Source organism: Dipodomys merriami, unplaced genomic scaffold (genome assembly GCF_024711535.1).
Source record: "Dipodomys merriami isolate MVZ:Mamm:240054 unplaced genomic scaffold, mDipMer1.0.p SCAF_52, whole genome shotgun sequence".
NCBI classification, from domain to species: domain Eukaryota; kingdom Metazoa; phylum Chordata; class Mammalia; order Rodentia; family Heteromyidae; genus Dipodomys; species Dipodomys merriami.
This window is the reverse complement of record NW_027206091.1, coordinates 5,941,394-5,967,083: the sequence shown is the minus strand read 5'-3', so window position 1 is coordinate 5,967,083 and position 25,690 is coordinate 5,941,394. Positions and strand designations below refer to the sequence as shown.

At 51.7% G+C, this 25,690-nt stretch overlaps 1 protein-coding gene across 1 annotated transcript; it reads right to left on the bottom strand.

The window, feature by feature from the left end:
• Nucleotides 1-1,930: 1,930 nt before the first annotated feature.
• On the bottom strand, nt 1,931-25,560 carry Gpi (glucose-6-phosphate isomerase). The gene is made up of 18 exons (XM_069998581.1): nt 25,348-25,560; nt 24,050-24,140; nt 23,199-23,267; nt 21,240-21,359; nt 16,891-16,974; nt 16,597-16,743; nt 14,875-14,946; nt 14,016-14,060; nt 12,965-13,018; nt 7,551-7,611; nt 6,973-7,016; nt 6,674-6,826; nt 5,605-5,734; nt 5,389-5,465; nt 3,141-3,269; nt 2,624-2,699; nt 2,465-2,531; nt 1,931-2,370 (listed from the first exon to the last, which is right to left on the bottom strand). The coding sequence occupies exons 1-18, from the start codon at nt 25,467-25,469 to the stop codon at nt 2,235-2,237; spliced, it is 1,677 nt and encodes a 558-aa protein (XP_069854682.1). The 5' UTR covers nt 25,470-25,560; the 3' UTR covers nt 1,931-2,234.
• Nucleotides 25,561-25,690: the final 130 nt, after the last annotated feature.

The window sequence follows — 25,690 nt, the reverse complement described above, 5'->3', positions numbered from 1 at the left end:
CTGAGTGTAAAGCCCTTATCAATCCCCTGTACCCACACATACACTGGTGCACAGGGTTAGGAATGTGTAGTTCCATGGTAAAGCTCTTGTCTAGCATGCATGAGGCCCTGACTCCCATCCCCAGCACCAAAAAGGAAAAAAAAAAAAAAAAAAAAAGCCAGGCATGGTGGCCAAGAAGAGCTGCTCCCTTTACAAAGGTCAAATAAAAAAGGTATTCACTTTGAGGTCAAAGAGTATACAAACCCTCAAAACAAAAAGAATCGCTGCGGGCTGGGCTGGGAAGGTGGCTCAGTGGTAGAGTGCTTGCCTTGCATGCTTGAGGCACTAGGTTCGATTCCTCAGCACCACATAAGCAGAAAGAAAAAAGCCAGAAGTGGCGCTGTGGCTCAAGTGGTAGAGCACTAGCCTTGATACATACATACATATATTTATATATACACACATACATACAGCCAGTCCTGGGGCTTGAACTCAGGGCCTAGGCACTATACCTGAGCTTCTTTTGATCAAGGCTAGCCTCACCAGTGGAAAGGTAAATGCTGGTATTTGAGCGTTTTTAGTGGACATTGACATGCATGTGGCCATTTGTGTAAATAGGCTATTCCCCACTTTGAATCTTCAGATACAACTTGCCTTCCCCTTCTAGAAGCAGAAAATAATCCTGGCTGAGCCGGGTATGGGTAGCTCATGACTGTCATCCTAGCTACTCAGGAGGCTGGGATCATGGTTCAAAGCCAGCCGGGGCAGGAAAGTTGTGAGACTCTTATCTGCAATGAACCGCCAGAAAACCGGAAGTGGTGCTGTGGCTCATGTGGTAGAGCATTCACCTTGAGCTGAAGAGCTCAGGGACAAGATTCAAGCCCAGAGTTCAAGCCCCATGACCGCCTAAAAACAAGAAAGAAAGAAAATCCTGGCTGATCTTGTCTCTAGATAGGCATGGAACAGAGTCAGAACTCAATGCAGACATGGGTGACCCAGGAAGGATTGGGGCAAAAGCCCCCTTTGTCTGCTGAGAAGGCTGGGGAAGCCATTCCCTTACCTAGACCTTCTGGATCATGATCCAAAGTGGAGGTGCTGAGCTCAGCCGCTAGCCTGCCAGCCATTCCTCCCAATCTCTAAGATTCCTTTTTTTTTGGGGGGGGGGTTCCGGTCGTGGGGCCTGAACTCTGGGCCTGGGCGCTGTCCCTCAGCTCTTCAGCTCAAGGCTAGCGCTCTACCACTTGAGCCACAGCGCCACTTCCGGCTCTTTTTCTTTTTGCTTATGTGGTGCTGGGGAATCAAACCCAGGGCCTCATGCATGCAAGGCAAGCGCTCTACCACTGAGCTACCTTCCCAGCCCAAGATTGAAGTTTGAAGCCAGCCTCAGCTGAAAAACTTACAAGATTCACAATTGTCAGCAAAAAGCAGGGCTGAGGGCTGGGAAGGTGGCTCAATGGTGGAGTGCTTGCCTTGCATGCATGATGCCCTGGGTTCGATTCCTCAGCACCACATAAGCACAAAAAGCCAGAAGTGGTGCTGTGGTTCAAGTGCTAGAGTGCTAGCTGAAGAGCTGAGGGACAGTGCCCAGGCCCAGAGTTCAGGCTCCATGACTGACCCAAAAAAAAAAAAAAAAAAAGCAGGGCTGGAAGATATGGTACAACTGGTAGAGCACCAGGTATGAGCAAGCAAGCCAAATGAGTCCAAGTTCAAACCCCAGGACCAGTGAATATGTGCGTACATATTCTTACCTCCCCAACAAAAAGAAGTAATTAACACAAAGCTAGTAGACCTGGGATTTGATTAGAAGTCAAGCTGCCTTCGTGACTCTGGCTATGTCCTGTGTCCCCCTCGCTGGCCTGCTCCCCACTGTATCAAGCGTCAACCAAGACACAGGGCTTTTCCCACCGCGTGCTGACTGCCACACAAAGCATCCAATCAAGGACAGCTAAGATGCTAAGTGCATACACCTCCTTTGTGGAATCTTTATTCTACTTGGGATGTGAATGATGAGAATGCAGGTCAGAAAATCAGCTGCACCCAAACACACACTTCAGCCAAATGGAAAACAAGAGGCAGAGTGGACACAGATGGGAGAATGGCCAATTCTAGGCCAGCTGCCCCTAACGGACTTGTACGGGTCCAAGCCCACCACCAGAGGGCGCTCTGGGCTGAGAAGGTCAGGACCATGCAGTGCAGAAGGGTGAGGAGGGACAGGAGGGTGCAGTGGTCTCCACTGGGCTGCTGGGCCGCTATTTTTATTCCAGTTTGACCTCACGCTGCTCCTTGATGAAGCTGATCAGGCCGTTGGTGGAAGAGTCGTGAGAGGTCACTGGAGTGTTGCTGTCGAGCTCCGGTTCGATTTTCTTGGCTAGCTGCTTCCCCAGCTCCACACTGCCAGGGGGAGGAGGAGGAAGGACAATGCTAGTGGCACCTGCCAGCCAGGCCACCACGGGCAGTCCCCAACCCCCTCGGGCCAGCCACTCACCCCCACTGGTCGAAGCTGTTGATGTCCCAGATGATACCCTGAACGAAGATCTTGTGCTCATACAAAGCTGTGGAGGAGGCAGAAACACGTGCTGCAGAGCTCCACAGCCCGCCCCGCCCACACCACCCCCCCCCCCCCGGCCCCTTCCCTCTGCCTCACCAATCAACGCCCCAAGAATGAATGGTGTGAGCCTGGTGAACACAATTGAATTGGTTGGGCGATTTCCTTCAAAGACCTTCAGAAAAGCAACAGAAATCCACAAGTGAAGCTGGGCACTGGTGGCTTACACCTGTCATCCTGGCGACTCAAGAGGCTGAGATCTAGATGATCTGGTTCAAAGCTAGCCGGAGCAGGAAAGTCTGTGAGACTCTTATCTCCAATGAAGTACCGGGAAACCAGAAGTGGGGCTGTGGCTTAAAGTGGTAGAGCACTAACCTTGAACCAAATTGCTCATAGACAGTGGCCAGGCCCTGAATTCAAGGCTCATAACAACAGCAACAAAAAAATCCACCAGTAAATCCTGAGTGACACTTTGGGGAGGAGCCTCCCCCCACCCCACCAACTGTGTAAGATGAACCAGACTCCTACAGGTAGAGACCGCTCAGACCCCAAAACATTCATCCCTGCCCCAGCTTGAGCAACTGTCACCAAAGCTAACTTCGGGTACGGTGCTGACCTTGTGGGGCAGCAGCTTCTCGATGGCCTCTGAACTCTTTCCTGCGGCCTGGAGCTCCTTCCGGGCCTCTTCTGTTGATTTTCCCTTCATCAGGGCCTCCGTCTGGGCTAAGAAGTTGGCCAGGAGGATCTGATAGGAGGAGGCAATAGCAGTTAGGGCTGGCAAGTCAGGAAGCTCTTTGGAAAACTGAGACAGTGCTGCCCAGCGCCAGAGGCTCACACCTGTCATCCTAGCTACTCAGGAGGCTGAGATCTGAGGATTGTGACTCAAAGCCAGCCTGGGCAGGAAAAGTCCATGAGACTCTTACCTCCAATAACCACTCAGAAAACCAGAAATGGTGCTTTGGCTCAAGTGGTAGAGGGCTAGCCTTGAGCTGAAGAGCTGAGGGACAGCGCCCAGCCCACAGCTCAAGCCCCATGACCGACAAAAAATAAATAAATAAATATTGATTGAGACAATGCCTTCCTAAGTTGCCTAGGCCAGCCTCTCCAGTCCAATCCTCCTGTCTTGGTCTCCAGTCAAGCAGCAGCTGCGCCTGGCTTTTTTTTTTTTTTTTTTTATTGTGAAAATAGTGTACAGAGGGGTTACAATTACATGGGCAAGATAATGAGTACATTTCTTATCAAGCATTGTAGCCTCCTTTGTTTCCCCTTCCCATCTCTTCCCATCCTCCCCCTGTCCCCCCCCAACCCCCCCCCCCCACACACACCTGGCTTTTTTTTAAGGGAGATATATATATACATAGCTTGTCAAGGGCCCTATGAATCACTTCTAACAGCCTAAGCAGGCCAGGTACCAGGGGTTCACACTTGTAATACTAGGTTCTCAGGAGGCTGAGATCTGAAGATCGCAATTCAAAGCCAGCCTGGGCAGGAAAACTTGTGAGACTCTAACTTCTAAAAAGCCAGAAGAGGAGCTGTGTCATAAATAGTAGAGTGCTAGCCTGGAGTAAAAAAGCTAAAGGAGGGTCTGGGAAGGTGGCTCAGTGGTAGACGCTTGCCTTGCATGCATGAGGCCCTGGGTTTGATTCCTCAGCACCACATAAGCAAAAAGAACAAAGTCAGAAGTGGCGCTGTGGCTCAAGTGGTAGAGTGCTAGCCTTGAGCTGAAGAGCTGAGGGACAGCGCCCAGGCCCAGAGTTCAGGCCCCACGACCAACAAAAAACAAAAACAAGCCGGGCGCTGGTGGCTCACGCCTGTAATCCTAGCTACTCAGGAGGCTGAGATCTGAGGATCGCGGTTCAAAGCCAGCCCGGGCAGGAGAGACCGTGAGACTCCTATCTCCAATAAACCACCAGAAAACCGGAAGTGGCACTGTAGCTCAAGTGGTAGAGCGCTCGCCTTGAGCTGAAGAGCTGAGGGACAGCGCCCAGGCCCAGAGTTCAAGCCCCACGACCGAAAAAAAAAAAAACAAAAAAAAAAACAAAAGCAAACAAAAAACGAAAAACAAAGCCAGCCTGGGCAAGAAGTGTGTGAGATTCTTATCTCCAATGAACCACCAGAAAAGCAGAAGTGGTGCTATGACTCAAAATGCTAGAGCACTAGCCTTGAGCAGAAAAGCTCAAGGACAGTGCCCAGGCCCTGAGTTCAAGCCCCAGTACTAGCACAGGAAAAAAAAAAATTAAAAAGGGGGGGGAGAAGAAAAAATTGAATATGGTAGTCCATGCCTACAATCCCAGCCAAGATGGGAGGATTGCCGTTTGAGGTCAGCCTGAACGAAGCAGCAAGATCCCCATCTTGGCCAACAAGAAGGGGACAGTTGTTCCTGTGACACCCCAAGCTATAGAGAAAGATAGTTGGTGGTTGGCAATCTGAGGGTGGCTAAGAACAAAGATACCAGATCCTGCCTGGAAAAGAACGAAAGCAAAAATGGGCCTGGAGAATGGCTCAATCAAGTAAGAGTGCCTGCCTAGCAAGCAAGGCCCTGCCCTGCATACACCCAAAGAATGAAAGAGAGGAAAAAAAAAGAAGCCTCAGCCAACACTCTGGGCCAACAATCAGGTAACCTGAGTGAGCATGTATTCCTCCTGCTCTCCAGGACGGGGTGCAGTCCTGACACTCCTTGATTTTAGTCAGGACTAAGGCTCTGCTGATCTTCTAAGCTATGGAAACCGAGGTAACCAATGCACGAAGTCCGCAGTCACTGCCACGGCAGAGGAAGTTAACATAACCACTGACCTACAATGCCAGGTCCTAGGAGGTCTGAAAAGTGTGGGTGTGGACTGGTGTGGACCAGTTTCTTCTCTTACCTTATGGTGCAAGCCCTTCCGTATTGGGTGCTGGGTCTGGGCAGGGATGAGGAAGTCACAGGGTATCATCTTGGTGCCTGTTGAAGGGCGCTCTGGTCACCCACACAGTCCCCACCCCATAGCCTCCAGGAGGATACTGCTGGTAAGTGTAAAGGTCCTGGGGTCACATCCTTCTTCGCCCCAGCACTGCCTATGACCAAGCCACATGGCCCCTACCTTGGTGGATGAGCTGGTAGAACGCATGCTGGCCGTTGGTCCCTGGTTCCCCCCATACGATAGGGCCTGTCTGGTGGTCCACACGGGCGCCAGACTTGGTGATGTACTTCCCGTTGGACTCCATGTCACCCTAGAATGCATAACACAGGCTTAGCTCTGTCCCTGCAATCCTGTCTGTCATGACCCTGGGCCCTGGCAGGTGGACATGCAAATGGGTCCGGAGGTTCCTAAGCTTTGTGGCTTTTTAGAATCTCCTGCAGGAAGGACAGAAGAAAGTGGATGTGGAGAAGGTAAGAGGCCTTTTTCCTGTCCAAGACAAGGACTTGGAACCTGGTATCTGATGCTTTTGCTCACGGGCTGGCACTCTACCATCTGAGCCACGCTGCCAACTCCATGGCTGATTATTTTGTTTTCTTTTGTTTTGACAGGTCCGGTGTCTAACAGCCTTTGAAGGCTGTCACTTCAACTGTCACAGCAACCCTCGCCCCGATGGCTGGGACCTAGGGAGTCTTAGTGATGTCTTTCCTATTCAATTCCACGTCATTGTGTCGGGGAGACAGAAGCCCAGCTCCCCCCTCCCCCCCCCGCCCTGGAATCTGCTGCTTCAAGATGTGCCCCAAAGTCCTGCAGGGGCAGGACTTGCACCTCAGGTGCTGGTGGGAATCAGCTGACCCTGCCTATAGCACAGAGATTGAGCCTGCACTTCAGGAAGCAAGGACAGGGATGGAAGGGCTTTTTAGAACAGAATCTCACTGAGCAGGAGGTGCCAGGGTCACAGAGACAGCGCACACAGGCAAACGGCAAGCCTGCTTCTCTAAAGTGACACAGCAATGCAGCCACAGAGCCCCGACTCACAGCCTTATTCTATGGACCCCAGCTGAGTCTTCCACTTGGAACCTTGACAGCCGGTCCCACCTCACCCACACCAGTGGCCAAACTCAAGGGCCTAATTGCCAAGATACACCACAAGATGGCAGGTGGAGATGGGCTGTGCCCTACGGCAAGAGGGTAAGAAGCTCCTGGAGACTCCTAGCGCCTCTCAGCCCAGTGGGCTGGCCTAGCAGGGTACCTGCTGGAAGTAGGCGGCAAAACGGTGTAGGTACTGATCGTAGGGCAGCATAGCGTGTGTCTCACACCCGTAGCAATTGATGTACCAGATCCCCAGCAGAGCCAGCAGGACCGGGGCGTTCTTCTCCAGGGGCGTCTTGCGGAAGTGCTGGTCCTGGAATAAGAGGAGGGCAGGTGAAATCTGGGAAGATGCCAGGGAGAGGAGGAGGAAGGTGGGATGTGGGAGGGAGGCTCGACCAACAGACACACATGTGCGCGTGCGTGTGCATGTGCACATGCGCACACACACTCAGCACTCACCATCCAGTGAGCCCCAGAGAGCAGCTGCTCAAAGTTTTCAAAACCTGTGACACAAAAGCAGCATCAACAGAAATGGCCACGCCCTGGTTCCCCTGGCAGCAGGCACAGCTTGTTCTGGAACTAGGAAAGGCTTGCAGACAGGCTCTCTAATTGGAGCAGGCCTGAAGTACCGGCACATCTGCTCCCCTGAAGAGACAGAAACGGCCAGCCTGCAGGCCCCCCACCCCAAATCCTCAGCTTTCCCCACCTAAAAGAAATGTTCCCAGCCAGGCACCAGTGGCTCATGCCTGTAATCCCAGCTACTCAGGAGGCTGAGATCTGAGGATCCCAGTGCCAAGCCAGCCCAGGCAGAAAAATCTGTGAGACTCTCATCTCCAATTTATCACAGAAAAAGCTGGAAGTGGAGGTGTGGCCCCAAGTGGAAGAGCACTAGCCTTGAGCAAAAGGAACTCAGGGACAGTGCCTTGGCCCAGAGTTCAAGCCCCAGGACTGGCCAAAGAAAAGAAGAAGAAGAAAAAAAAGAGGCCAAGAGTCTGTGGGGACAGAAGCCCATCCCCTGGGGACTCACCAGCACTCACCTATGTGCAGGGCGATGGAGAGGCCGATGGCCGACCACAGCGAGTAGCGCCCGCCTACCCACTAGGAGAGAAGGACAAAGTGCTGAGGGGGGGGCTGGCACCCTGTTCCCCCTTCCCCCCCCACATGCTTGTGCCCGCAGCACTGCCCTTCCACAAGTGCTGCACACTCCGAGGGCCTGGGTTCAACCCACCTGGCCAGGCGAGGCCACAGGCCAGGCGCTGGGAACTATCACGGCTGACAACACGGCAGACTACACATGGGACCGGCCAGAGACACGGACTCAACGGAACACCTTACTGGGGCTGGCTCACACCTGCGTCGCCAGCTGCCAGACAGGCAGAGCCAGTGCTCAGACCCCCGTGTCTAACACTGCCAGGAAGCTGGCACAGCCCATGCTCACACCTGTGCTGGGCCTAGCCAGCCACTGCCAGTCCCAGAACCTTGGCCTGTCACCAGCCCATGCACTCTGACAGACTCAGGACCCACACTGTCCAGCACACCTTTACTCCAAGATCAGAACCCATACCTGAGCCTGACCTGCCTCTTCCGTCAGACAGACCCAGGACCCATACCTGAGCCTGACCTGCCTCCTCCGTCAGACAGACCCAGGACCCATACCTGACTCTTCCGTCAGTCAGACCCAGGGCCCATACCTGAGCCTGACCTGTCTCCTCTGTCAGACAGACCCAGGACCCATACCTGAGCCTCACCTGTCTCCTCCGTCAGACAGACCCAGGACCCATACCTGCCTCTTCTGTCAGTCAGACCCACGACCCATACCTGAGCCTGACCTGCCTCCTCCGTCAGACAGACCCAGGACCCGTACCTGCCTCTTCCGTCAGTCAGACCCAGGACCCATACCTGAGCCTGACCTGCCTTCTCCTTCAGTCAGACACAGGACCAGACCTGTACTTGAGCCAGACCTGCCTCCTCCATCAGACAGATCCAGGACTTGTACCTGAGCCTGATCTGACTCCTCTGTCACTCAGATCCAGGACCCATACCTGCCTCCTCTGTAAGACAGACCCAGGGCCTCATACCTCAGCTTAAGCTGCCTCCTCCATCAGTCAGATACAGGACATACCTGAGCCTGACCTGTCTCCTCCGTCAGACCCAGGACTCATGCCTGTATCTTACCTGCCTCCTCTGTTGGTCAGACCCAGGACCCATACCTGAGCCTGACCTGTCTCCTCTGTCAGACAGACCCAAGACCCATACCTGAGCCTGACCTGCCTCCTCCGTCAGATAGACCCAGAACCCATACCTGTCTCCTCCGTCAATCGGATCCAGGACCCATACCTAAGACTGACCTGCCTCCTCGGTCAGTCAGACCCAAGACCCATACCTGCCTCCTCCGTCAGTCAGACCCAGGACCCATACCTAAAACTGACTTGCTTCCTCCGTTAGACAGACCCAGGACCCATACCTAAGACTGACCTGCCTCCTCCATCAGACAGACCCAGGACCCATACCTGTCTCCTCCGTCAGTCAGACCCCAGACCTGTACCTGAGCCTGACCTGCCTCCTCCAGAGTGACCTGGAGAGACACACCTGTGCCAGGACCCAGTCCAGTGTCTGATACCTGTGTTCTTCCCATGTCCTCATAGGACGGAGACTCTGTACCTACCGCCTGCGCCCCATGCTGCCCCCACATTCACACGTGTAGACGGACCTCAGCAGTGCCTCAACACTCACAGCCCTAGGGCCTCAACCTCCTGGCCAAGCCCACTGCTAAGGTCTCCCACCCGCGCCAGGCCTTGCTTCTCCTCATACTGTGCCAGACATTTTTCCTTGCAAAATGACAGCCCCAGCGGCTCCTACCTGAGTCCACCCCTCACGTCTCCAAGCCTCACCCCTGCATCTAGATGGGACCTCCCATTCTCATCTCCAGATGTCCTAACAGCCCCAGAGTAGTCTCCTACCTGCCCTATAGCCTGCAAGATGGAGCGAGGTTCAAAGCCAGCCTGGGCAGGAAAGCCCATGAGACTCTTATCTCCAATTAACCACCAAAAAGCTGGAAGTGACGCTGTGGTTCAAGTGGTAGGGCACTAGCCTTGAATGTAAAAGTTGAGGGACAGTACCCAGGATCTGAGTTCAAGCTCTAGGACTGGCACAAATTAAAAAAAAAAAAAAAAAAAAAGAGCTGGGTGCTGGTGGCTCACGCCTGTAATCCGAGCTACTCAATAAAACCAGAAGTGATGCTGTGGCTCAAGTGGTAGAGTGCTCACCTTGAGCTGAAGAGCTGAGGGACAGCGCCCAGAGTTCAGGCCCCACGACCGACTCAAACCCCCTCCCCCCAAAAAAAACAACAAAAAAACAGTGACAGAAGTATGGCTCAAGGCTCCTGGCTTAGGCAGTAGCTGAACCATGGGGTCCTTCTGAAAGGGGCCTGGGATTGGTGGTAGGGGCGACTTACCTGTCAGACATTCCTAGAGACCCCACTACACTTAACGTAGCCTCTCAGGCCCTTCCTCATAGACTCTAGTTCTAGAAACAGACAGATCAAGCTGGGTTCCACAGCCTTCACTTCCAGAGAGCCCAGCCATGTCCAACAGATCCTCTGAGGTGGGCAGGTGGGTTCCAGACCTCCGTCGCCTGCAGGAATCACTTGCAGCACCCTCAGTTCCATTTCTGTGCCTCACTTTACCTCAATAAGGAGAATCTTACCATTTTGCTCCCTGGGGAAACTCATACCCTATGTCAACAACAACCAAAAGAACCCCACAAATGGACAGTAAAGAGCTGGGTGCCAATGGCTTATGCCTGTAATCCTAGCTACTCAGGAGACTGAGATCTGAGGATCATGGTTCAAAGCCAGCCCAAGCAGGAAAGTCCATGAGACTCTTTTTTTCTTTGGGGGGGGTCCGGTCATGCTGGGCCTGGGCGCTGTCCCTCAGCTCTTCAGCTCAAGGCTAGCACTCTACCACTTGAGCCACAGCCCTACTTCCGGCTTTTTGTGCCTATGTGGTGCTGGGGAATTGAACCCAGGGCCTTGTGCATGCAAGGCAAGTGCTCTACCACTGAGCCATCTTCCCAGCCTCTCCATGAGACTCTTATCTCCAATAAACCACTAGAAAACCGGAAGTGGTATTGTGGCTCAAGTGGTAGAGCACTTGCCTTGAGTTGAAGAGCTGAGTGACAGTACCCAGGCCCAGAGTTCAAGCCCCATGACCAACAAAGAAAAAAACAGTAACAAAACTGGGCACCACATGTCATCCTAGCTAGTAAGATAGCTGAGATCTGAGGATTGTGGTTTGAAGCCAGCCCAGGCAGAAAAAGGAAACTCCAATAAATTTCCAAAAACAAAGCAAAAAAAAAGGCTAAAGCAGGGCTGTGGCTCAATGGTAGAGTGCTAGCTTTGAGCAAAAATGTTTGGGGACAATGCCCAGGCCCTAGTTCGAGCCCTAGGACTGGCAAAAATAACAGCAATAGCAAACACCACACCCTGGATGGATTACAGATGGCCAGCCCTTCCCAGCATTCCGAGCCCAGCCTGTTTTGTTTTTGTAAACTGCTATCTCTCCTCCCCAACGCCACCTTCCAGCTCATACACACAGCTAGGGAGTCTACACTTATCTGACCTGCCTGTGCCTGACCCTACCTGCAGGTGCCACCTGTGTCTGACCCACCTCCTCAGCTACAGTGATGCTTTCCGGAATGAGACCCTGCCCTGCCCACTTAACGTGCCTGGCGGAGATGGTGCACCCAACTTAGAGACCATGTTCATCTACTCCTTCCAAACTGAGCCTGGCTCTGTGTGATGTCTCCTCAACCTGTGACACAGCCATTCCCCCAGGGACTTACTTGCAAGACCCTGGGCAGTCAAAGCCCTGCTTAGAGAGCTACAACTCAAGGGTCACTTAGGGCCTACAGACTTCCTGCAAGCCCCCCCGCCCGCCCCTTCCCCAGGACCTCTGCCCACCTGATAGACCCTAGAACATTGAGCCTGACCCAAGAGCCAAGTCCACCCACGCTCATTGAACCAAGGTCTTCAGGTCTTGCCACAAGGATCAAGGTATACCATCTTTGCCTGATGGTAAAGTAGTCAACTCTATCCACCTGTGTTATTCTATAAAGTGTCATTCTTTTTTTTTTTTTTGGTCGGTTGTGGGGCTTGAACTCAGGGCCTGGGTGCTGTCCCTCAGTTCTTATTTATTTATTTTTTTTATTTTTTGTCCGGTCGTGGGCCTGAACTCTGGGCCTGGGCGCTGTCCCTCAGCTCTTCAGCTCAAGGCTAGCGCTCTACCATTTGAGCTACAGCGCCACTTCCGGCTTTTTTCTTTTTGCTTATGTTGTGCTGAGGAATCGAACCCAGGGCCTCATGCATGCAAGGCAAGCGCTCTACCACTGAGCCACCTTCCCAGCCCGTCCCTCAGTTCTTCAGCTCAAGGCAAGTGCTCTACCACTTGAGCCACAGAACCACTTCCGGTTTTCTAGTGGTTTATTGGAGATAAAAGTCTCACAGACTTTCCTGCCCAGGCTGGCTTTGAACCATGATCCTCAGATCTCAGCCTCCTGAGTAGCTAGGATGACAGGCATGAGCCACCGGCGCCCGGCTATAAAGTGTCATTCTATAAAGAAGCTAACTCAGAGCACACAGCGGATGGCTTAGAGTTCTGGGGCCTCATTCTCCCCTATGCCCGAGTAGGAAAAGGCTCTCAGAATTTTCAAGGTAAAGAGGCCCCATCTGGGGACAGGAAAGTTCCCAAATGGCTTACACCCTAAGGGTACACTGACCATGGCTGTGTGTTACAGCTCCATCTCTGCCAGCCACACCCACTGCACCCTAAGACTGCCCAGCCCTTCTCACACCCCTGCTGCACTCTGGCCAGATGCTAAGAAAGCTCATGCTCAAAATGAGGCTAACAGCAAAGGTGGGCATCCTACAAGGCAGCCTTCAGCACTGCCACTCAAGGTTTATGGTACAAACTGCCCAGACCCAGCCTGCCCAGGCTCCCTGCCTGGCATCTCCTGGCAGCCTCCAGCTGCTCCCACAAGCATCTAGCTATCCATTAGTTATGGGCCCCACCCCTGCCTTACTGTGCCCCCTGGCCTTTACAACCTGTGGGGCCTACGGTTTAAAGAAAGGTCACAGCCGAGAATAACTTGCAGCCACAGCTCAGTGAGGGACAGGTGCAGCTCTGGTTACCCCACAGCGGGTGCTCTGGCAGACACCCAGCTGACTGTGACCTAACCCTGCAGGCCTGACCCATGGTGGGCATGCCCACGGGGAGTCCTCACACTGCCTGGCATGTGTCACCCTGCAAAGGCAGCTCTCTCTGCCTTCCCCAAATCTAGGCAATGCAAAAAGTGCTCAGCAATGCTGACCTGACCTCACGGGCCCCCTCTTCCGAGGCCATGTGTCATGACCCATGACACACCATGCACCAGCACGCAGAGGGCTTGTACTTACATCCCAGAACTCAAACATGTTTTGAGGATCAATTCCAAAGTCCTTCACTTTGCTCTGCAAGGGACAAAGGGAGAGAGATGAGAACACGGATTTGTCAGCTGGACGAACAGCAGCAGCTCCTCACCACTGCCCCCAGGTGCCTGGGAGGGGGCAGCGCAGGCCGACCTGAGTCAAGGGGAGGATCCAGGATCTATCCGCCCACCCAGAGCTGGACTCCAGGCTGGCTCATGTTGGCACAGGAGAGAACCTTGCACTTACCAGCCCTCCCCAACCAGTACCAGGCCCCCATCCTGCTGCGAGAGCCAGGGGAACGGGAGGACAGCCAAGGATAGCAGACAATAGCCCCCAGGACATCTGGGAACCCAAACAAGCAAGCGCAGAGAATAGCCCCAGGCTAGGTACCACATGGCCTGGGCTGAGCACACCTGCTGACTTTTGGGTATAGGGGAAGGTGACTCCACTCAAGACTGTTCCAGGGAGATGACATCCAGTTCTTCAGGAATCTAGCCCTCTGAACAGCAGGCTAGCAACCCCTTACCTATTTTGCACCACTGGTGACCTGAGCTCATGAACAGCAGGCACGCAAGCACGCTAGGTGAGCCAGCCTGTGCCTGCTACCTCCTATGTGAGCTCCTGAAGGTGTGGCTGCACTGGGTGTGGGAAAGGCAGTGATCAGGCAGACCTGCCTGGCACAGAACCCCCATGCACTGGGGCTAAGCAAGGTTCACTTCAGGATTGTGAGAACTGACAGACAGAGGTCCTGGGTTCCAAGCCTGTGAACACTACCTCACATGCATTCACTGGGACTTAATTTCACATTTAGGGAGAAAAGGTGGCAGAGGTCAAGGAGAGGTGCGTGGAGAGTTCCGGAAACCGGTCAGGCCCAGATGGGAGAGCTTACAGATCACAAGTAGGGATCACCATCTAATCCAAGATGCCTCGTGTCTGGAAATGACACCTTAGCTCATGGATTCTGAGAGACCATTTGACCTGGGCTCTGTGGGGAGCTGGGGGGAGAGGGGTCGGGAGGGGCGGGCACACGGACACTTACCGTATTGGTAGACAGGGCAACAAAGTGCTTTGCCACTGTAGAGGTCTAGAAGAGATAGAGGCAAGTTACACAAAACCCATCCCAGAGCTGCCTGGCCAGAGTAGTGATCCTCCTATTGCTGGAGAGGCCAAGGTCACAAAAGGGATTAAGGTGGTCTACCCCTACCTGACTCCCGTGTTCTCATCCTGAGGCTGGCAGAGGAGCCCATGTCCAGGTGAGGTTTATGCCGGCAAAAGATATGCCAGCATACAGGGCCTAGGAATGTAGCTCCTCTACAGAAACAGGTGTCAACTGGGCACTGGTGGCTCACGCCTATAGTCCCTAAGCTACTCAGGAGGCTGAGATCTGAGGATCATGGTTCAAAGCCAGCCTTGGCAGGAATGTCCATGAGACTCCTATTTCCAATAAACTACTCAGAAAAAGCCATAAGTGGAGCTGTGGCTCAGGTAGTAAAGCACTGTTAGCTCAGGGACAGTGCCCAGGCCCTGAGTTCAAGCCCCAGGACTAACACCCCCCCCCAAAAAAAATAAAGTAAGTGTGGCCAGCAGCAAGGGACCAAAAGAAAGAGCTCTTAGTTGCAGTAACCCTCTCCCCCCCACCCTCCCACACATACACAAGGTGGGAAGGAAGGGCCCAAAGCCAGTTAGAGTCGGCTGTGCTGTTTGGTCATGCCTGGGGCTAACAGAGCCCAAGAAGAACCTTTATCACAGGCGGAAAAGGCAGGCTCCAGACACATATCCACCCACCCCCACCTTCCAACACTAGAAGAAAGACAGCCAGTCAGCCTCTCCCAGTTCTTCCCTGCCTGGGCACTGGCCAGCACCCACCCCGCCCTGTGAGAGCCCCAAGGCCTACTCACATCCTTGGCTGACGAGAGAAACCACTCCTTTGCCGTTTCTGCGTTAGTGATGGTCTCCTGGGTGGTAAAGGTCTGCAAGCAGAGAAGGCAGTGGTTGGCCCCAGCTCAGGGGTACAGGGGGCATGAGGGGCCTGGAGCCAGGCTTGTAGCAGAGGCCATACTGGGGCCCATTTGTCACAAGGTCAAGTATTTGCAGGTCTACACAGTAGAGCTGCGTCTAGGACTCTAAATTATGCTGTAACCTCCCCTGACCACTGAAGGTCAGAGAAAGGCAAGGGCCTCTCTCAAGAGACAAGCTGAGGCTGCTGGGGTTTTACTTCAGTCTGTGCTAGGCTTCATCTCAGAACTGAGGGAATTTTTTTTTTTTTGTATGTGTATTGGTACTGAGGCTTAAACTTAAGAGTTTGAGTTCCATCCCTTGCATTTTCTGCTCAAGGATGGTTGGTGTTCTACCAGCTAAGCCATAGCTCCACTTCTAGTATCTTGCTGGTGAATTGGGAGTTTCACAGACTTTCTTGCCTAGATTGGTTTTAAAGCTTGATCCTCACATCTCAGCCTCCCCTAGGATTACAGGCTTGAGTTACTGACGCCAGGCCCAAGATGGAATTCTTTAGCATGTGATATGTGCTAAAGCACACACAGCATACAAATGACAAGAAAGAAAACCCCTCTGTATGACTATTTTAATAATAATAATAATTAAAAATGGCTGCAATCCTAGCTACTCAGGAGGCTGAGATCTGAGGATCAATGTTCTAAGCCAGCCTGGGCAGGAAAGCCCATGAGACTCTTATCTCCCATTAACCACCAAAAAAAAGCCAGAAGTGGAGCTGTGGTTCACGTGGTAGAGCATTAACCTTGAGCAAAAAAGCTCAAAGAGGGGCTGGGAAGGTGGCTCAGTGGTAGTGCACTTGCCTTGCATGCTCGAGGCCCTGGGTTCGATTCCTCAGCACTACATAAGCAAAAAGAAAAAAGCCAGAAGTGGTGCTGTGGCTGAAGTGGTAGAGTGCTAGCCTCAAGCTGAAAAGCTGAGGGACAGTGCCCAGGCCCAGAGTTCAGGCCCCACAAGACCCAAAAAAAAAAAAAAAAAAAAAGCTCAAAGACAGTGCCCAGGCCTTGAGTTCAGGTCTGGCACACGCACGCACGCACGCACACACGCACACACACACACACGCACGCGCACACACACACACACACACACGTTGTACACCAATAGCTCACACCTGTCATCCTTGCTACTTAGGAGGCTGAGATCTGAGGATCATGGTTCAAAGCCAGCCTGGGCAGAAAAGTCCTTGAGATTCTTATCTCTAACAAAATATTCAAAAAGCCACAAGTGGTGCTGTGGCTGCTCAAGTGGTAGAATGCTAACCCTGAGCACAAAAGAGCACCTAGGCCCTGAGTCCAGCTCCAGGACTGGCAAAAAAAAAACAACAACTGTATGTAATCAGGGCATGGCTCAGAGGTGAGAAAGGAGTAGAGACAAGGGACAGATCTATAAGAAAGTTCAATCCCAGTCTGGGCAGAGTCACATGACAGAGAAACAATTGACAAAGGTTCTAATTGAGCAGTATGAATTTATGAGTTTGCTTCCAGGTAGAGGAACAGCCTGATTCCCAATGCAGATGATTCATAAGCAGTCTTGGGCCCAGGGCAGTGGCAGAACCCCCATCCCCCTCACCTGTCCCATCCCCCCATCACATAATACACAAAGCGCCATACCTTGGAAGCAATGATAAACAAGGAGGTCTCAGGGTTCAGGTTGGCCAGGGTTTTGGCAATGTGGGTCCCGTCAATGTTGGAGACAAACCAGACACGGGGACCTCCTGAGGAGTATGTCTTAAGGGCTTCAGTCACCATCAGGGGGCCCTGTGGGGAGATATGGCATCACACAGCAAGGCTCCAGGATGCAGGGCTCATTGCTGGGGAAATCAGGGGGAGGGGGAGGAGTGCACACACAGGGACCACACAGCTCCCACCTCTCAATCCCAATGGCCCCAGGTAGGGTCTCCTTACCAGGTCAGACCCACCGATGCCAATGTTGATGACGTCAGTGATAGCCTTGCCCGTGTAACCCTTCCACTCACCACTCCGGACACGCTAGAGCAAGGTGAGAAGATACAATCAGTTCACCCAAAATCACTATCTAATCGCTAGGTCTCCCAGTATTAACATCCACTTTAAGGTTCTCTCTGTCTCTCTTTTTTTGTCGGTTGTGGTGCTTGAACTCTGGGCCTGGGCACTGTCCCTGAGCCTTAAGGTTCTCTTTAGATGATAGTGAGGGGCTGGGAATGTGGCTTAGTGGTAGAGTGCTTGCCTAGCATGCATCAAGTCCTGGGTTTGATTTCTCAGTACCACATAAACAGAAAAAGCCAAAAGGGGAGCTGTGGCTCAAGTGGTAGAGTGCTACCCTTGAGCAAAAGTAGTTCAGGGACAATGTCTAAGCCCTGAGTTCAAGCCCCAGAACTGACACAAAGAAAAAAAAAAAGATGACAGTTTAAGAGCCTTGCTAGTCTACATTCATTACCAAATAAGACTCTATTTCCTCATCAGAAAAGCTGGGACCATGCCAGGGTGCACCTGTAAGCCTAGCTACTAAGGAAGTTGAGATCTGAGGATCGTGGTTAGAAGGTACTCTGTGAGACTCTTTTTTTTTTTTTTTTTTTTTTTTTTTTTTTGTCGGTCGTGGGGCTTGAACTCTGGGCCTGGGCGCTGTCCCTCAGCTCTTCAGCTCAAGGCGAGCGCTCTACCACTTGAGCTACAGCGCCACTTCCGGTTTTCTGGTGGTTTATCGGAGATAGGAGTCTCACAGTCTTTCCTGCCCGGGCTGGCTTTGAACCGTGATCCTCAGATCTCAGCCTCCTGAGTAGCTAGGATTATAGGCGTGAGCCACCAGCGCCCGGCTCTCTGTGAGACTCTTGTCTCCAATTAACCAGCAAAAACCCACAAGTGGAGATTAAAAATCAAGTGGCAGATCCACTAAAGTGGCCTTGAATGGAAAAAGCCAAGTGAGGGAGTAAGGGATTGAGTTCAAGCCTCAATACCGGCCCAAAAATAAACATAAATGAATAAAATAACCAGTGAAAAACAGGGCTTGAGATATGGCTCAGCAGCAGAGCACCTGCCTAGCAAAGGTGATATCTGGAGTTCAAACCAAAAATACTTGTTTTTATTGTGTTGGTCCTAGGGCTGGAACTCAGGGCCTGGACACTGTCTATAAGCTTCTTTTACTCAAGGCTAGCACTCTATCACCTGAGCAACAACTCCACATATACCTTTTTGGTGGTTCATTGAAAAGAAGAATCTCATGGACTTTCCTGCCTGGGTTGGCTTCAAACTGTGATCCTCAGATCTCAGCCTCCTCAGTAGCCAGATTACAGGCCTGAGCCACCGGCGCCCAGGCCGAAAATAATTTTTTAATAATGAAACAATGTTTGGCTTACAATAAAAATCCTCCTCCAGAGCCAGGTGCTGGTGGCTCATACCTGTCATCCTAGCTACTCAGGAGGCTGAGATCTGAGGATCATGCTTCATAGCCAGCCCAGGCAGGAAAGTCCATGAGACTATTATCTTCAATAAACTACTCAGAAAACCAGGAGTGGTGCTGTGGCTAAAGTGGTAGAGTGCTAGCGTTGAGCTGAAGAGCTGAGGGACAGCACCCAGGCCTAGACCCCATGACCGACAAAAGAAAAAGAAAAAACAGAAAGAAAAAGAAACAAACAGGGGCTGGGAAGGTGGCTCAGTGGTAGAGCGCTTGCCTTGCAAGCCTGAGGCCCTGGGTTCAATTCCTCAGCACCACATAAAGCAAAAAGAAAAAAAGCCGGAAGTGGTGCTGTGGCTCAAGTGGTAGAGCACTGGCCTTGAGCTGAAGAGGGGAGAGACAGAGCCCAGGCTGAGTTCAAGCCCCACGACCATCAAAAAAAAAATCCTCCTCCAAACCCCATGGGGTGAGGGGATTTTCATATCTTTAATATGGTCACACCCTTTCTTTGAGTATCTGACTGGCAAACCTCAAACATTAATCATTTCTTTGTGTTTGTATTTTTTTTTAAGCTTGTTTTTGGGTTTTACCGCTACAACCTAAGTTATAACCTAGTGTCTCTACCTATTTTTTCTCTCTCTCTCTTTTTTTTTTCTTTTTGTGCCAATCATAGGGCTTGAAACTTAGGGCCTGGGCCCTGTCCTTGAGCTTTTGTGCTAAAGGGTAGTGCATACCACTTTGAGCCACAGCTCCACTTCTAACTTTTGCTGTTTAATTGGAGATAAGAGTCTCACCAACATTCTTGCCCAGGCTAGTTTCAAACTGTGATCCTCAGATCTCAGCCTTCTAAGTAGTTAGGATTACAGGTGTGAGCCACCAGCACCCAAGTCTACTCTCCTCTTCTAAAAATACTATCAATAGGTGTCACGGTTCTAATTTCATACATGCCAACTACATTGTGCATATTCATCCTCATTCAATGCCCCTCTGGGCCTGGGCACTGTCCCTCAGCTCTTCAGGTCAAGGCAAGCACTGTACCACTTGAGCCACAATGCCACTTCTGATTTTCTAGCAGTTTATTGGAGATAAAAGAGTCTCAAGCCGGGCGCTGGTGGCTCACGCCTGTAATCCTAGCTACTCAGGAGGCTGAGATCTGAGGATCGTGGTTCAAAGCCAGCCCTGGCAGGAGAGACCATGAGACTCCTATCTCCAATAAACCACCAAAACCGGAAGTGGCGCTGTAGCTCAAGTGGTAGAGCGCTCGCCTTGAGCTGAAAAGCTGAGGGACAGCGCCCAGGCCCAGAGTTCAAGCCCCACGACCGACCAAAAATAAATAAATAAATAAAAGAGTCTCAAGGACTTTCTTGCCTGGGCTGGCTTTGAACTGTGATCCATAGATCTCAGCCTCCTAAGAAGTTAGGATGACAGGTGTGAGTCACTGGCGCCGCGCATCAAACTTCTCTGTTTATGTGTGTATACTAATTGCACCGAAGTACTTCCCCATGGTCATCCAGGCCTTGTGTGTGTGTGTGTGTGTGTGTATGTTTGTGTTGTGGGTATGCACATGTGTATGCACATGTGATGCTGGTCCTGAGGCTTGAACGTAGAGATTGGGTGCTGTCCCAGAAATTTCTGGCTCAAGACTAGTACTCTACCATTTGGGTCACACTCCACTTCCAGATTTTTGGTGTTTAATTGGAGATAAGAGTCTCACAAACTTTCATGCCCAGGCTGGCTTGGAACTGTGATCCTCAGATCTCAGCAGGCAGTATTACGATGTGAACCACCAGAGCTCAGCCTTTGAAGCCTTTGAGATGAATGCCACAATCACTTCTCACATGAACACTGCTTTCAAGTCTGAAAATGGCTCTTGGCCAAAGGAACCAGACTTTGACCAGCCAAGGGATGGGCACATGCACACCCATGAACACTGGCTTTCAGGGACAATCAGTGAATGATTGCAGCTGAGCACATGATCACTCCCAGAGCATGCACAGTCTGTGAGGACAGATGTGCGCACACATCCACACAGGCCCTGGATATCACATTTCTGTATCCAGGAGCAAAGGGACACCCTACACAGAAAAAGTGGCCCTGATTATATGAATGATGATAATCTAGGGACATTTCTCCATATATCTAATGGAAGTAGGCTTCAGAAGAGGAGGTAGAAAGAAAATGAACCTGTGTGCTCAAAGAAGAGACAACAGACATCAGTGTCTGTAGCTGGCACTCACTCCAGGTGAGTTGGTCTATGTAGCTGGCATTCACACAGGACCTTTGGGATGATTTATTTTTATTTTATTTTATTTTTGCAGGTCCTGGCCTTGAACTCTAGGCCTGGGCACTGTCCCTAAGCTGCTTTCACTCAAAGGTAGGACTACTATTTTGAGCCACAGCACCACTTCCAGCTTTTTCTGAGTTTATTGGAGATAAGAGTCTCATAGACTTTTCTGCCTGGACTGGCTTCAAACCATGATCCTCAGATCTCAGCCTCCTGAGTAGCCAGGGTTACAGGCATGAGCCATCAGGGACTGGCTTCTTTGGGAGGATTTCACAAGAAACTCTAAAGGCCTTGCCTGGAAAGTCTGCTGGAAGTAAGTACAAGAAATTTCCATGTTTATGTTGTGATTCTGGACTAAGAGGTATGACTAAAGAGACTAGACACACCAAGCCTCCGTTCTTTACTGACTCTCTCTGACAGAGACCCCTCCTCCCCCATCAGTGATCACATAGGTTCTCCTCACCCCCAACTTCCACCAGAGGCTGCAATGAGGGTCTGAGTCCTGCCTTCAAAGAGAACCCATGTGGAGCCACTTGTAAGGCTTCCGGGACCCCCCCCACCCCCAAACACACAAGCAAGTTCAACTTGTCAGCTACTGACCTGGCAGAACGTTTTCATCTTTTCCAGAACTTTGTTCACCTCTGGCATCACATCTTTGCCGTCAACCATAATGGGGTTGTTTGACCGATTCCGAAGGGCCACATGGAGCACCGCCCGATCCTGGGGATGAGGGTTCCAGTGTGAAGTCCCTACCCCTGGACCCCTCTCTACACATCTCAACACACACCTCCTAGGACAACCAAGCTCCCAGCTGGCTTGGTGCACCGTGAACTCAGCCCTCAGATTTCCTCAGTCCCAGAAAAGCATGTGCCACTCCCTGAACATGTCTAGAACAGGCCATGAAGGACCACAGGTATTCAGGGTGTAAACAGCTGGAAGAAAAAAAGTGGGCAGAAGCATGGGATGACAAGAGAGGTCAGAGAAGATAGGCAATGAACACCTTCAATGTTATGAAACCTAACATACCCTCATCCTCCCTATGAGAGCCTGTGGTATCTCTTAGAACTTTCTAGAACTGTCCTCAGACCTTTGGGTTTGGGGTAAGGCAGGCAACTAAAGCCCCTCACCAGGCAGCCCCCCACCCATACTGAGCAGCCCCCTCATTACCAGATTCAGATTGGGAAAGAAAAAAAAAAACAAAACCCAGCACCAGTGGCTCATGCCTGCAATCCTAGCTACTCAGGAGGCTGAGGTCTGAGGATCCCAGCTTGAAGTCAGTCCAGGCAGTAAAGCCCACGAGACTTTTCTCCAATTAACTACCAGAAAACTGGAAGTGGCGTGTGGCTCAAGTGGTAGAGCACTAGTCTTGAGCTGAAGACCTGAGGAACAGCACCCACGCTCAGAGTTCAAGCCCATGACTGACAAAAAAAAAGAAAAAAAAATGGCTCAGGTGATAGAACGATAGCCAATGAACAAAAACATCAGATACAAAGTTTGGGTCCAATCTCAAAAACAAAAACAAAAACCAGGGCTGAGAATGTGGCTCAGTGGTACAGTGCTTGTTTAGCATGCATGAAGCCCTGGGTTTGATTACTCAGTACCACACACACCGAAAAAGCCAGAAGTGGCACCATGGGGCTCAAGTGGTAGAGTGCTAGCCTTGAGCAAAAGAAGCTCAGAGACAGTGCCCAGGCCCTGAATTCAAGCCCCAGGACTGGAAAAACAAAACAAAACACAAACAAAAAACAGATTGGGTCTGTGAGAGGTATCAGGAGTGTATACTCCCTGTCTAGCAAAAGCCAGCAGCTAGCTGTCTTGGAGGGGGACAGGTCTAAAGCTGCAAGTGGGCAGGAAAGGAAATGGGTCATCCTGGGTCCTTGAGATGGAGGCTTTGTGCTCATCCCCTCAGCCTGGCCAGCTCCTCCCCACATCAACCCTGTGGAAAGCCCTCTGTGAGGACAATGGGAGATGGGCTGCACAGCGTATGAATCCCGGCTCTGCTCTTAAAGTTAATGTGTTGTTAGACATCTGGTTCACTAAGCCTCAAGCAGGTAACATTATAAGAACAGAGACGCTGAGTGTTTGGTGCTTATTATGCTTCCACAGCAAGTCAGGGCTAGGGTCTCCAAGGCCTGCCCTTACTGCTAGCAAGCTGGGGCTGAGGTTTTTTATGACATGAATGTCCTGTCATTAGTGAAGCTTGCAGCAAGGATGTAACAGTTATATTCTCTAAGAAACCCAACCAGCCTCCAGAAAATCTAAGGAACTATTTCAGGCTTGAGATATGCTTCTCCCTGAGAAGTCACTGGGAACCATTCCAATTTGCTTGCCAAACCCAGCCTGCCAGTCTTGGGGAAGACACAGCATAAAACTCTGCAAACAGCCCTCAAAGAAACGAACCGGCCTTTGGTGGGGAAAGGAGGCACCCTTGTTAAGCAAACACATTGCCTAAGAGAAGGTGTGAGGACATATGTTGCTAATAGTCCTGTGAAGCTCCCCAAAGGGAAGGAAGAGGCCCCAGAAGGTATGTGGAACTTGGTGTCCTGCAGGTCTGCTCACCTCAGTGTAATTGATCTTCTCACCAGTGAACATGTGTTCCCGGGCAGCTTCCACACCTCTGGACTTGGCCTAGGAAAAGAAGGCACTGAGGAGGTCAGGTACAGTGGCACATGCCTATAACCCTAGCTATTCAGAAGGCTGAGATCTGAGGATTGTGGTTTGATTACAGCCTAGGCAGAAAAATCCATGAGATTCTCATCTCCAATTAGCCACTCAAAGGCTGGAAATGGTGTTGAAGCTCAAGTAGTAGAGCATCAACTCTGAACAAAAAAAAAAACTAAGGAGCCAGGTGCTGATGCCTATAATCTTAGCTACCCAGGAGGCTGAGATCTGAGAATCATAGTTCAAAGCCAGCCTGGGCAGAAATGTTTGTGAGACTCTTATCTCCAATGAACCTCCAGAAAACTGTAAGTGGAGCTGTGGCTCAAAGTGGTGGAGTGCTAGACTAGATAAAAAGAGCTCAGGGACAGCACCCAGGCCCTGAGTTCAAGCCCCAGGACCAGGAAAAAAGAAAAAACAAAAAAGCTAAGGGACAGCACCTAAGTCCTAAGTTCATACCCCAGTACTGGCACCCAAAATGAATAAAAATAAAATAAACAAAGAAAATAAAGAAGACATTGATGCCTGGCCCCACCCTTATTGGTCACCACCAGCCCAAGCCCCCAAGCACAGATCATGTATGGTCCTACACCTAAGGCGCTGGCAGGTACCTTTTGAAAAGGGTTTACTCAAACATGAAGCCCTGGGGCTCTAGGGTACTACTTAGAAACTGGGCCAGGGACAAGTGTTCACAGTCCAGCTTGCAGTCTACAACACCAAGGGGCCAGAAAGCTCCCCAAACCATACATTACCAAGTTCACCAGCATCTTCATCACTTCCTCAGTGACAAGGTTCTTAGAGTAATCCAACAGAATATGGCCATGGTTGGTGTTGAGGGTCAAGCTGCAGAAAAATACAGAAGCTGCTCACCATCCCTGGTGAGATACTCTCTCTCTCTCTCTCTCTCTCTCTCTCTCTCTCTCTCTCTCTCTCTCTCTCTCTCTCTCTCTCCTAGCTGGCAAGCTCACCCTAGCTGCTTCCAAAAGAAACATTCAAGCCGGATGCTGGTAGCTCATGCCTGTAATTCTAGCTACTCAGGAGGCTGAGATTGGAGGAACATAGTTCAAAGCAGTCAGGGCAGAAAAAATAATAACTCAACAAGACTCTTATTGCAATGAACCAGGAAAAAGCTGGAAGTGGAGGTGTGGCTCACGTGGAAGAGAGAGCACCAGTCTTGAGTGAAAGAGCTAAGAGAAAGCGCCCAGGCCTTGAGTCAGAAAAAAAAAAAATCCACCTAGTGCCACACCCCAAAAGGGCCTCAGCTGCCCAGCAGTAGTGAACACGCATCACCTTGCAACCCAGGCTGACCTGCACAGAACAGAGAATGCAGAGAGCCCCTAGACAAGGAATCATATTTTGTAAAGAGAGGAATGTTGAGTGACCACCCTCTCCCTGACCTTCCTCTCTGGGAGCTTGCCTCTCTGGGGCACCCAATCCAGATGTGAAGGCTGGGCCTTCGGGGGGTGGCAGAAGCCTGAAGCTACAGGTGTCATGGAATCCTGTCTCTGCCCCTCCTTGGCCAACCCTCCCTCCTTCCTTCCAACACCAGTGACCAGAGAGCAGGCTGGGATACCTCCCCACCCCAGATTTCCTCCCACACGTCTTCCTGGGTCCCCGTTATTCATGGCTGTCTAGCTTCAGCGTCTTCAGCAGGTCACCCCGCTGCTTAGGAAACTTCCCGGCCCCCCCCTCCAAGCCCACCCACACCCCGAGGGCCATCCTAAGCTCTTTCTAACCTGCTTGAGTCGGTCTCCTCCACACACACACATGTGGGTACGAGTGCCTTTCTCAAATGACTGGGGCACACGGGGGGGTTCCCCATGAACCTAGAATGCAGAAGGACCCTCCCCCCACTTCTCTCCCCAGGTCCCCCCCCCCCGGTCCCGGGATTCCTCAGCAAACAGATGATCTCCCCCATCCCCCCCACCCCAGAAACCCGCTGCTCCCAAGGAGGCGTCAAGGACACCGTGCGGCCTCTTCCAGGATGTCGGGGATCCCTGGGGGGAGCCCCTCTTGCCCCTCCTCGCCCCTCCCCGCTCGCACACCGTACCTAAACTTGTTGAAGCGGTCCTTGTCGCCTTGGAAAAGTTCTCGCAGGTTGAGGCTTCCGTGATGGTCTTTGTGCCACTGCCGTAGCTTCTGGAAATCCGGGTTCTGGGTGAGCGCAGCCATGGCGGGACCCAAAAGGTAACCAGGCCCGGAGCGTGCGCGGAAGAAGAAGGAAGGAACGAGAGAAAGTGGGCGTCGCGGACTCGCGGAGCCTCGGCCCGCGCGCACCGCCGGTTTTTATAGCGCAGGCGCCCGGCCACGCCCCACGCACTGGCCACGCCCCCGCTCGCGCCATGACGTCATCGGGCCCCTCCCTACGCGCGGTCCCGCCCTGTCCGCTATAC